The sequence below is a fragment of the Pyrus communis genome, chromosome 12 (assembly GCF_041283825.1).
Source record: "Pyrus communis isolate YQ-2024b chromosome 12, ASM4128382v1, whole genome shotgun sequence".
Taxonomy (NCBI): domain Eukaryota; kingdom Viridiplantae; phylum Streptophyta; class Magnoliopsida; order Rosales; family Rosaceae; genus Pyrus; species Pyrus communis.
The window spans coordinates 96,956-110,417 of NC_142576.1; the positions used below are offsets into that span (position 1 = coordinate 96,956).

Consider the following 13,462-nt stretch of genomic DNA (forward strand, 5'->3'; position numbering starts at 1 on the left):
GTTAGGGTTTGATTAATGAGTGTGAGTTTATTGATAAATTTTATTTTTATTGTTAATTGTATCTTGTACTTGATGGTAATTATGCAATAGGATAATATTGACATTTCATATTTAAAATTTAAGTTGTGTGTAGAAAGAGGTTATATGAGTTCAAATAAAATTTCTCATTTTTTATTTATCACGTCATTAAAATATAAGGGTTTTATATATGCCACGTCATCATTTAATGGTCAAATTGACCATTTGACTAATGGATGTATGAATTTGCAATGAAATGATAGAAAATGTATGAGATTGAAATATTTTAAAGACGTTGTATGAGGTTGCAAGTGCATCAAAAACTGATGGGGTAAAATGCAATTTACCTTAAAAATAATTTGGGCTTAAGAAAAACAAGATGGACTTGGACTTGGCAAATTAGTGGGTAAATAAAATTGGGCCTAATATGTAATAAAAACCATATAAATATCCTCACGGTTCGGTTCGGATTGTACTGGTTTCTTGAAGGCCAAAACCAAACCGAAATCGGTTCAAAACAGTTCGGTCCAGTTCTCATTCAAAGTTTGACGGGTTTTGGTCAGCATTTTTTTTCGTTTTTTTTTTTTTATTTTTCATTCGGTTTGGTTTGATTTCACGGTTTCTTGGTTTTTATGCCTACCCCTAAATGAGATCACAGTTTACGGCACCGGTTACAACTAGAGGCAGAGGCTCAACAACCACAATTGTTGGATCAAAATCTTCGGAAAGCATCTTCAACACCACAGCTTCATTTTTGCGATCCATGAAATTTATAATGTTGAAAGATCAAACAGTCGAGAGTTGGACGAGAAAGAGAGAAAGCTCTGCGCACACCAGAGGCTTGACATTACAACGAATTCGTAAGTCGATGTATAATATTGCAATGTTTAAAATATGAGGTATGAATTTGTTGTGTGATCCAAAGTTGAGGTGATAAAATGTAATTTATCCAATTTTTTAGTAAAAAGAGATTAGTTAAGTAAATTAGTAATGATAAGGGAGTGTATAAAGAATGTATTATCCGTAAGATTTTCATTTCCATACGGAAAAGAGATAAAGTTGCTATAACTTGTATCTACGGTACTGGGGATGAGAAGATGGGTCATGTCACTCCCAATATCACAGACTCCAATCTCTGTGATCAATACTACATATGTATACACGCACTATAGCATATAAAAAGAACAACTGAGAAATAAATAAACTCAAAGGCGCAACGGACTATTATAATTTACTTAATTATGCAAGGACAGACTAATACCCTCAAACTCATCATATATATTTTGCATCACCCGATCGCTCTCACTCACAACACCAGCTCAACTCCAGTTTGATTTTGTCCGGGTCTTCTTATAGTCACTGGTTCTGGGGGATCTTTTCTTTTTCTTTTTAGCTTCTGGTTCTGCTGGGGGTACATTCCTAGATATTAATATAAAAGCGGATTCACATCTGATTCACTAGCAAGTGTAGTGAATCCTCTCCCTCTCTCTCTCTCTCTCTCTCTCTCTCTCTCTCTCTCTCTCTCCACGTAGTCACGTCCGAGTCATTTCCTAAGCCCTAGGACTGCCTTGCGAGCATCATCTTTACATGCATATTCCGTGCTATTTGTTTTCCGGCGAATAATTAGAAGCGGTAGATAAGAAAAAGAGTGCCAAAAGAAGACGAAATTTGCATGAACCCCTGAATATAACTTTATATATATATATATATATATGTATGTATTCCAACCGCTTCCTTCTCCTGATTAATAGTAGTTTGCTAGAAGGGAAAAAATATAGAGAGAAATAGCAATAAATTAAGTCGAAACAAATAAATTAGCTTGGAAACATATATCTCTATCCAACTACAAGAGAGATCGAAATATACACCTAGTATTATCACCACATGTGGAAAATAAAGTAAACGTTTGGAAGTGTAGGCTTTGTGTTTGTGGTCTGGATATCGGGTCCTCCCCTCCATTTTCACACTACACCGACTGTTAGTCTACTAGTCTGCTACAGTAGTGGTAGTCCTGGTAAAGGTTCCACTGAGAAAAAAAGGTTTGACCGTAGAAATCGAGGCCACCGCACGCACGCAAGACTAGAACTAGTACTACTCTTGCTGTCCTTTTCCATAAATAAATATTTATATATCTTTAATTTGATAAATACTTATATTTATCGTTGTTTATTATTCTTCCCTTTTGCTAAACTTTCAGGACAATAAAAGGAATAAGAATAGAAGTTGAAAAGAGTTGATAATCTTCCCTTCCACCCACACGGTCAGAGTTGTCGAGTCACATCCACTTAATTCTTATTCTTTTATCTCATTCTTGTCCTCAATCAAGACCCATGGCCTGGAAGGCATTTGTTGTTTTTTTCCTTTCCATTTTTAACACTTGGTTCGACGTTTTACTTTTTTATTGGACATTATTATAGCATGTTACTACAGGTAAGTAAGTTGGACCTTGGTTCATCCCAATAAAGTCGTCTTAGTTAATTAAAATTTATTTAGTCCCCTACAAATCTTCCCGTAGAAAATATATAATTTTTCTAGTATGAATTTCAAGCAAGATCTGCTCCCTGAGCCTTCATTGAGAACGGTGAAACATAACCCCTTATTCTTGAACTCCTTTCCATCACGAGATCCAATCTCTCAGGCTCAACCCACGGGTAAATAACCTTTCTTTCTTTTTTAGTTAAATATTATTACTACTGTATGCTTCCTTCCTTCCTCCGATTAAAACCCTACACAGAGAGGGGGAGAGAGAGAGAGAGGACCCTGCAAATTAAAGTCCCGATCAAATAATCTCTTCTTCTCTCCTCCTCTCCTTTTCTCTAGCTCGCTAGTTGCATCTTATCTTCTCTCAGTGTTTATCTAGTGGTCGACTATTCCCTACAAGAGGAGATCTATATTTTTGCACCGCTACCCGCAGCTTAAGGTTTCTGGGGTGGTGAGAGATATAGCTATTTGCATCTTATCTTGTCTCCGTGTTTGTCTAGTGAATGTCTCAATGTTTTCTTTTTTACTTTTACTTTCTTTTTCTGGCAAATAATACTATATACCAATTTTAGCTGACCATCGCGTTCACGCGAATTTTGAATCTTTTGATTACTTAGTTGGTTTTATTGGGGAATTATTCAAGGTCATAATTAAGAAGGAAATTCCAACTTTGATTGGCCGGCGCTGCTCTTACTATGGCAAACGGCCATTATACCATAGATTTCGCATTTTCTCTCTTTTCTTGTTCCAACTCGTTTCTTTATTAAGTCCCATTTGTTTAATTTCTTTTCCACTCGGGTTGGGTCTATTCATTCATCATGATTCATTGTTTCCTTTTCTGCCGTACGTTTCTCATCCCTTTTGCATCATTTGTTACTCGGTGTAAGAATTCAAATCAATGTTTGGTGCGATAATCATCAACAACTACTTAATTACTGTCCGTCATGGTAACTGGATAAGTTTAAAGATACTGATAAGAAAACTAAACATCGACCAAAAATTTATTTTTCTATCTGTAATTCTGTGAATGTATAAGGTTTTTTTCTTTCCATTTCTTTGTAGTTAGACTTTTTTTTCTTTTTAATTTTCAGTTTATTTCTGGAAATGCCATATGAATTGAATTTTATTTTTGGAATTTTCACGATCTTTTTATGCTGATGCTGATGCTGATGGGTGATGGTCTTATTTAATACACTTATATTATATATGTTATATTAATGACTGTATAGGTCAAAATTATTTACAGAGGAGGAAGAGGTGGAAGATGGCATCGTCGTCGACGAATTCGCCATGCGCCGCGTGTAAGTTCCTGCGACGCAAGTGCCAGCCAGAGTGCGTATTTGCGCCATACTTCCCACCGGACCAGCCGCAGAAGTTTGCTAATGTTCACAAAGTTTTTGGGGCCAGCAACGTCACTAAACTGCTCAACGAGTTGCACCCCCACCAGCGTGAGGACGCCGTCAACTCTCTCGCCTACGAGGCCGACATGCGCCTCCGCGATCCCGTCTACGGCTGCGTTGGAGTCATCTCTCTCCTCCAGCACCAACTCCGCCAACTTCAGATGGATCTGACCTGTGCTAAATCCGAACTCTCCAAATATCAGAACCTGCAGGGTCTCACTGCCAGCCACGGACTCATAGCCGCCGCCGCTGCTGCCGCCGCAACTGCCACTGCTGCCACCCACACCCACAATAACAATCACCACCATCCTCTACATTTACAGTCCTCTTCACTCAACAACTTGGGAATGGAGATAAATCTCATTTCAGGCGGCGGTGGTGGCCGAGAACACTACCCCCACCAGTTTTTCCCCAGAGATCGAGAACGAGACCATCATTCCCATCATCAGCAACAGATGATGATTAGGAACTTTGATGCCGGAAACAACTACGATGCAAGCCTTCTGTCCATGAACGCTGCTGCAGGGGGCATTCATGGCCAACTCAGTCACCAGTTCCAGCAAACTAGGGCTGCTGCTGGCGACGACCGCCGAACCATTGATCCTTCATAATTAGGATTTCCTCTTTTCCTTATTTACTCACAACAACTTCAACCAATTCCATCAAATTAATTAAGGTACGTTTATTAGTTATACATAAATATATAAATTACAATTTATATTTCATTTCCACAATACCATCAGTTTGGTTGTGATCCATTTATTAGTTTTATTGTCGTTGTTCTAACTCTTGAGGGTTGGATATATAAGTGCCTTTACTTAGTACTGTATGATCACTGTTTTAGGTCAATTATGCGCTAATTGACATACAATCAATCAGGCCAAATGCTGATCAAATAAAAGTTTTCAAAATTTTTAATTATGGGGAAATTTTTTTTTTTTTTTTTTTTTAAGACTGAAAATGAATTGTTGAAGTTCATATTTAGTTATTTAATAAAAGGGTAATGCTAGGAAGATTAAATTTAGAGGTTAAAATTGTAAACTAAATGACATGTCACAATGGAAATGAACACGTCTATCAACGCTTAAGTAATAAATCAACCATTAACTTTCATATCTTTTAGTTTTCGAAATTTATTTTCCAATTAGTTAATGCTAAGAAGATTAAAATTTTAAACTAATTTAGTCTCGTATATATGATTGCTTACTACTACTCTTTAAAAAAAAAGTAATTTATTATTGTTTACTATTAAAATGATCAGTAAAATACTCAAAATTAACTATAAATACTAGAGTGATTTGATTGACATCCTACGTTTGTTAAGTACACCTTATCTACCGAAAATACTCTAAATTCTATTTTTCAAATAAAAAATCATCATTTACACCCACTTAACTTGGCCAAACTATTCGCACACCCTTTTACCCAAAAAATTAAAAAAATTATTCGTACACCCGCACAGTATCCCAACTCCCAAGTAATACATTGTTTTAAAAGTCAGTAGCTTCCAACTGAAAGTGAGTTAAGTTTCAGCGAAGAAATGCTGAAAGTCTTGAATTTTTTCGCAAAAATCTACTGAGGTAGTGTTTTGGAAGGTGCTTACCGAAATTGTTTTACGGAAATGATTCACACACACCATTATTTGTCTCTCACACATCATTATCTTTAATTTTTTTCTTAGATTTCTATAGAAATGTCTTCACTTTTTCGGTACCAAAATATCTCCATAATAAAGAGAAATATCTAATTAATAAAAAAAAAAAACTCTCGTTGGTTTGACCAGAAGTATGACATTGTTCCAATTGCAAAAGAGTAATGCTACACTTATCACTCAAGTGTACCATCATTTGTACCATCCTCTAATTGAGATAGGGTCTGCCAATACATATGAGTCTTATCTCTATTAGAGAGATGATACTACTAGATGACAAGAGTAGAATTTTTTATTGCAAAATGAAAAAAAGAGTTATACCTTATATGCAGCAAACAATCGATTTTATGTTCAATTTGTCAAATTTAACCCTTTTTTTTTAAACCAAAGTGTACGAGAATTCACGTCGCTAGTGTTTGGGGTTTATTTGATTCCACAATAAACGGTGGGAGCATGTCTGAGAATTTGAAGAAAAAGATTTTTGGTGTGTAGATGTTATTTCACGGTAGACTTGGGACTTTGAGAATCCTTCCTCCAAACCTAAACCCTTTTATATTAATACATATAAATTATTAGTAATATCAACAAAATGTGAGTGCCAATAACCCACCCTAAACAATTTTTTTTTTTTTTTAAATCTTAGAAACCCTAAATATTTTCAAGTGAGCACTTCCGAAGAAGAGTCCAACTTAATCAAAGGGAAAAAGAAGACGACACAAATCGCACTGCTGAATGTTTGAACAAAATGCCTACGTACCTACATCAAAGTACTTTTATCAATTCTTTGTTCTTCCTTTTTCCATTTAAAACAAAATAAATTCTTACTGTCAAAGAAAAATGATTATACCCAAAACAGTGAGGAATATAGCCACTTAATATTACGACCTAATAGTATTCTTCTTTACTTGTAAGTGAGAGGTTTTATGTTCGATTATCGTCAAAGACAAATTTGAACCACATTATTACTAACATATTATGAGACTAAACTCACCCTCTCTTTTAAAGTAAAAAATATCATTTGTTAATAACAAAAATACAGTGAGGAGTGTATATATAGCACCCGATGTCCGGACTCAGATTTTTCGCTATGCTACCATACTTACACTGCGCACGGTTGTATTGTATGACAATCTCAAGTCATGCGAAAAGCTAGCTAGTTAGTATATGGTTAATTAGGTTTTGCTTTACAAGTCATACAGAGTCCCAGACTCCCATACACTCCTGATTTTGTTAACTCTTTCTATCCATTTGTTTTGGCACACATGCAGGGTATCAAGTACTATCAAGAAACGAAGTTGGAAATTTTTCAAAAGCCAAAATAAACAGCGATGCGAGAGAGAGATGGGTGGAAGAGGTTGACGGTTTTATTTAATTAATCAAATACCTGTTTTACAGACAATTTAATTATATCTAACTTATGTCTCTTTGAAATTGTTTTCTCATGCACACATAGTATATCAACTGTATCTGTTTTCATGCATATAATATTATTGCGTATCCTCCTCCGTCCTCTAAGGAGAAAGAAAATTGGGGAGAAAAAGAACAAGAACTTGCACAGAAAATAAAGGAAAAGGGAAAAAAAAGTTTGTCCAGAAAGTGTACTTGAACTCGCAGCAGTCTCACAGTATAACACCACAAGTTCCTGTCCGCTTATGGAGCTGGCACGGTGCATGGGTCTGGATTTGTTTGTACTCTTTTTGCACTCTTTGTCTCAACAGTAAAATTAGGAGACAGATATATCTATTTGCAGCAGTCCCATATATATGATCCTATTCCTATGATAGCTAAGTCACTTCTATAATACACACACACACACACACACACACACCACATTAATTAGATGATATAGTGGTTCTGGAAAGATGGATGCTCGATGCATGCGTGTATGCATGCATCAAAATATGATTACCACAATTATTAGTTTATTAGTAGATAAAATGACTAATGACCATTTTAGTTTGTACGGGATTAGAGTTAACATAAAATTTCTAACAGCACTCAGAAGTCATTTGACCAACTGGTGAAATCAAATGTTGTAAGTCACTCGACAATATTTATTCCAAGTGGAGAAATAATCAAGTTTAATCGATCATGTGTCCTTTTTCCAATAATAGGGTTTATATGTGTTTGTCCTCATAGTTTAATTAGACTGACGCGGCAAAAGGAATAATTTAGCCAGCATATATACGCATTTTGAAATATACATATATATATGTATATTTATACACACTGTAGAGAGTATATACCTATACAGATACAGATGATAAATGCCTGGGCAAAATTAGTTTGGAAGTCATCGAGACTGTTAAGCAAGCATAAGGCATTTCTTCCGTTCCCGGACAAAGGCAGAAGACAACGAAATAAGACAAAATGACTGACTGACGGATAGGTGATGGGGGAGAATTAATTAAGGTGACCCTCAACCTCAAGAGAGAGAGAGAGAGAGAGAGAGTTAGCCTAGTTTTTCTCCTTCTGCCAGAAACATGAAAGGCCATTCCAGAGAAGATATCATGACCATTTACTACCCTCTGCACAGAATACTCACTTTAATATATGAAAAGAAAAAAAAATGAAAAAAAATCGTAATCAAAATCCGATGTAAAACAACAGAAATCAAGCACAGAAAAGAGATTAGCTGGCTAGCTAGATTGATCAGAAATATGATGTGGCTAGGCCGGAAGGAGAAGAAGCAGACATACAGATCAAAAGGAGGTAAACATGAATTTAATTAATTGAAATTTATATTAAAGGCAAGCAGTGTTAGAATAGAAATGTAAATATTGTAATTGATATTTCCTAGATTATTTCCTAATAGGTCTTCTTTTTCTTAATAGGTCTCTTGATTATTTCCTAGAGTAATTGTGATTTGGTTTGTATAGTTATATATTTCCTCCTCGCGAGATGCCAATGTGATAAAAAGAGATATCAATGGTTGGTAGGAAGATTGATGTATCTGGCTCATCCACAGACATACTTGGCTTATGATTTCAGTGTGGTAAGCCAGTTTACGCATGATCTTATAAAGCAATATATGGATGCATGGATGCAAATTTTACGATATGTGAAGTCAGCTCCATGTAAAGACATCTTGCTCTCAAAGAATGGTCATTTGAAAGTTGAAGCGTATACAAACGTTGATTGGGCAAGATCAGTTGATGATAGGCGATTAACACCATGTTACTTCACTTTTGTGGGAGGTAATCTGGTGGCGTGGAAATAAAAAACAGAATGTTGTTGCTCGCTTGAAGCCGAGTACAGAGGCATAGGTTTGGGAACTACTGAAATGCTTTGGTCACGAAATATCGTAAGAAATTTAGGATATGGTCCGAGAAAAGGCTATGAATTGGTATTGTGACATTAAAGCTGCTTGTTAGATCAGAGCTAATCCGGTTGATCATGATCAAACGAAGCATGTAGAAGTAGATTCGTTCTTTATCAAATAGAAGCTAGACCGGAAGATTATTGAGATACTCAGAGTCAAGTCGGAAGGTCAGCTTGCATGTCTTAACAAAAGTTGTGTCGAATAAAATATTTGTAAAACATGTGGCTAAATTGGGCATGTTTGAGATTTATGCACCAATTTAAAATGGAGTGTTTAATTCAGAAATCATAGACAAATAAACATGCATTTAATTAATTGAAATTTATACAAAGGCAGGGAGTGTTCGAATCCGAATATACAATTGTAATTGATTGTACAGAGGATTACTTTTCTTCAATTAATTATGATTAGGATTGTACATCTATATATTTTCCTCCGATATTAAAGCATTAACATATTCTTAAGTTGCAGATGCTACGCATATGCACTTTTAAATTTGAGTTCATCACGCATCAGTGAAAGAGATAAGTTAGTAGCTCATCTGTCATTTTTAATGAAGACGATTAAAGGTTCAAAAGTCAAAAAAATTTAAAAAATTATTTCTAACCGATTATTAAATCATAATTCTATAAAATCTACTAGACCATTATTTGATCAAAAGATTATCGTATTGCCCAAATGTAACCCTCCTCCTATGCCGCTTATGGGTGAAAACTGAAAAATCCAATCTTCCCTTGCACCCTTCCCTTCGTTATTTGGGTCCAAAATCAAAACGGACGTAGTCAAATCAAGTCAAAGAAAAAGAAAAAAGAAAATTGATTTGCACGACAATGATGACGTACTATTGCAATGATGGTTTTGGCCTTCAATGCAATTGGCATTTGCCAGTGCCATCTGTCTCTCCTCTTTAATTCTCTATCACGCATGTCCATATTTCTTCGTATATATTAGGTGGATCAAATGTTCAGACTAAGAATTTTAAATTATGTAATGTTATCACTAATATAAAAAAAAATATACGTTTACCAATATTAAAGCTATCTCTAACTAAAAAAATTAAATATAACCTCCTTTAAAATTATAGCTTCTAAAAATTTATTTTTAAATAAACTATGTCAAGTCAAACTCATATATTATCTTCAACCGATTAAGCTAAACATGGCACCAATTTTAGCAAAATGCACAAATTAACTTGGCAAAAATTTATTAGTTTAAAGTTTATACCTTAAATTTATTTGTTAGTTTAGTTAAACAATCATTGAATGTTTTCAAATCTAGTTGTTGAATTTAAATAAATTATTGCAGCTGAGAAGCTGGGCTACAAAAAAGGGCCAAGATGGGGGGCTACATATGGCCAACATGATGCCTTTTTGGCCAAATAATAGCCTAATAAGCTTCATAAAATTATAGTCTTCCCATAAGTTGAAGATGAGTTTTTTGACAAATCAGACCATTTTTTTGGCTTTTGAAAGTTTAGCCTTCTCTATTAGAGATGACCTCAGTAATACTTCAATTGTCAATAACCATATCATATAGCTTATAAAATATGATTTAAACAGATAGACTCTCTATCATTAGCCTATGTGATATATATATATATGAAGCCTTTAAGGGGAGGGATCCCCATTTTTCAAAAAAAATGGGGACACCCTCTTGACCGTTAGATTTGACTTTAATGAAATTCTGTAGCCTGTGATTTAATCTCAATCACAAAATTTCATTAAAGCCAAATCTAATGGTCAAGAGGGTATCCCTATTTTTGAAAAAAAAATGGGGATCCCTTCCCTTAAAGGGTATATAATGGTCAAGAGGGTATCCCTATTTTTGAAAAAAAATGGGGATCCCTTCCCTTAAAAGGTATATATATATGTGGGGTTAGGATTTAAGAACATCAATTTTGATAACTTTATTTAATGAAAAAGACTTAAAGTTCAATGAAAATGATTTAAATTTTAATGAAAATGACAAAAATTTAATATAATAAAAAATATAATAGAAAAAAAAATAGACGCGCACGCATCCATCATACAGACTATTTATGAAACTGAACAACACTATATTATTTATGGAACTAAACGGTACTATATTTCGGAAATTGAATAGTATTTCTAAAAACTGAACACTAATTATTTCTGAAACTAACACGAATATCACACTATTTCTGAAATTGAACACGAGTACTACACTATTTCTGAATTGAACACAGGTACTACACTATTTTTGAAATTGAACACAACACTATTTCTGAAAGGTTGTCGTGCACTGACTATTTTAAAATTGAATATGGTATTCTCCAGGAAGTCTCACAACCATTATTCTCTCATCTTCTTAAATTTTGTCGGCACTTTCTCACCTTCCAAAGACCTTCTCTTCTTCTAATTTTCTTTGATTTTCATCCTACTTTTTTGAATCACAAACCCAAAAAAAAAAAAAATGTCTTAATGTTGTAAAATGATACGAAAAATAAATATGTAAGCACCTACACGCACAACAAAACAAGGCCACATTCTACCATTACAAACCTATAATACCAAGAGAAAACTCAATAATTACATTTAGGACTAGATATTTGTCGATGTCCGTCAGGTTCCTAGGGGAATTCTGTCATCCGGCCCAGTTAGCATGATCTGCTATATTATGCATTTACTATTAATAATCTCTTCATCATTCATATAAGATATCAGAGGGAGAATTCTACATATATTACAATTGCCACAATGGAAGAATTTTCTTCGATTCTCATTTTTTATCCTTGGGTTTGTGATTCTTATTAGGTTTTATTTATGGGGTTTTTAATAGAAGCAGGCTTCCATTTGCTATAAATGGGGAGTGGCAGATTTTGTTTTTTGTGTGTGTTTGTTTACATGAAATTAATGGGGTCTCATTGTTGATGGCCAAATTTTTCGTTGTGACAAAAACATGGATGATACATTATGTGTATTTATATAAGTAGTGGAAAATTTTATTTTTTAAATTATTAACTTTTTAATATACATATGCCACTATTTATATAATATCACGTAATGTATCACCTCGTATGCTAGTCACACTGAAAAATCTCTTCCGAATAAGAACTTTCACTCCCGTGCATGTGCTGCAACTTAGGTGCAGAGTCAAAAGCAACAAAGGTATGTTGCACGCGCCTTTAGTTAGTTTTTTTTTTTTTTTTTTTTTTTCTCTTGTCTCTATCATTAAAAAAAATTATAAGATGATTTTTGAATGAAAATCAAAGTTTTGAAATTTTCTTTATTAGGTTTCCTTAATTTTTAACAATTTGAACCATCTATATTTATCGACATGTGTCAAAAATGTATATTTCAAATTCTAACTCATATATATAATTATATGTATAATGTTTTTTTTCATCAGCGATTGGTAGGGATGGGTTCAAGAAATCGAACACCGAACCGAAACCAAAAAACAAATCAAACTGAACCAAACCTTATTGGTTCGGTTTTGGTTTTGGAGGTTCGAAAACTGAACTGAACCGAACCGAATCCCTTTACACTTTATGAATGTATGCCCATGATATTTCTTTTATGAAACTTTGTTGCCAAGTTTGAAACTAAGCCTAGGGCTTTTTCAATGAGCATACTTCGTTCAATTAGAGAGGATATTTTCTTGGTTATAGAGAAAAAAAATTTGGGAGGCTTTGGAACTTGGAAGAAGTTCTTTATTTGTTTGTGTTTTGGATGGATACGATGATTATTTTTCTTTATAATTGAGGTTGTTGATGAATATGACTGATTTATATGATCTTGTACATGTACAACTACCTTCCCACTTTCCCACTTTCCCCATTTTCTTATTATTAGTCTACCAATGCAAGCTTCTTTTCTAAATAACATATTAAAAAAAATTAAGTTTTATAAAATAAAAAAAAACCAAAATCAAATCAAACAAAACCAAATAAAAAAAAAACCAAACCGAAAAAAACTCAAAAAAATTAAACCGAACCCACCCCTATTAATTGGGGTACGTACTTATACTAATAATTTGACGCTTCTTGCACGCATGCTATTGTATTATTTTCGGATGCATTCATCATATTATGTGTGTGTGTGTGTGTGCATGCACATTCAGCATACGTAGGTTTTCACATCCCGGTCCGGGACGGATCACTTCCCGGACCCGCTCCACCACCGTAGCACGATATTGTCCGCTTTGGGCTTACCATTCCCTCACAGTTTTGTTTTTGGAAACTCACGAGCAACTTCCCAGTGGGTCACCCATCATGGGATTGCTCTAGCCTCTTTCTCGCTTAACTTCGGAGTTCCTACGGAACCCGAAGCCAGTGAGCTCCCAAAAGGCCTCGTGCTAGGTAGGGATGGGAATATACATTTAAGGATCACTTCCCTGGGCGATGTGGGATGTTACATAGGTGCTACATATTCGTGGCACTATTTTCTAACATAGGCTCGTTTAGATGTATTTTTAAAATGACTGAAAGAGCTTTTAAAGAAAATATTTTTGGGTTTCAAAAACACTTTAAATGTTTTTTGCAAGAAGCAGCAATTATGTGCTTCTTCTAGGAAGCGCTTTAAGTGTTTCTCCAGAATTTACTTGCATATTTACTAATGATTGGTTCTA

At 34.5% G+C, this 13,462-nt stretch overlaps 1 protein-coding gene across 4 annotated transcripts; it reads left to right on the plus strand.

Moving 5' to 3' along the window:
* The first annotated feature begins 1,760 nt into the window (after positions 1-1,760).
* Positions 1,761-6,983, plus strand: LOC137744117 (protein ASYMMETRIC LEAVES 2-like). 4 transcript variants are annotated; one of them, XR_015953882.1, is made up of 4 exons: positions 1,761-2,106; positions 2,216-2,669; positions 3,729-4,575; positions 6,819-6,983. XR_015953882.1 is itself a non-coding variant. In XM_088680875.1 (2 exons), exons 1-2 carry the CDS (start codon positions 2,555-2,557, stop codon positions 4,508-4,510), a joined length of 897 nt encoding a protein of 298 aa, XP_088537001.1. In that variant the 5' UTR covers positions 2,443-2,554; the 3' UTR covers positions 4,511-4,664. The 4 variants fall into 4 exon arrangements, 1 of the variants encoding a protein (XP_088537001.1); XR_015953883.1 differs by lacking the exon at positions 1,761-2,106 and having other exon boundaries at positions 2,552-2,669; positions 3,746-4,575; XR_015953884.1 differs by lacking the exons at positions 1,761-2,106; positions 2,216-2,669 and adding an exon at positions 2,817-2,950 and having other exon boundaries at positions 3,746-4,575.
* Positions 6,984-13,462: the final 6,479 nt, after the last annotated feature.

Coding starts and splice junctions, on each gene's coding strand:
- LOC137744117 (XM_088680875.1), top strand. CDS start 2,555: ATGAATTTCAAGCAAGATCTGCTCCCTGAGCCTTCATTGAGAACGGTG. Junction 2,670..3,728: donor CTCTCAGGCTCAACCCACGG/GTAAATAACCTT, acceptor ATGACTGTATAG/GTCAAAATTATTTACAGAGG.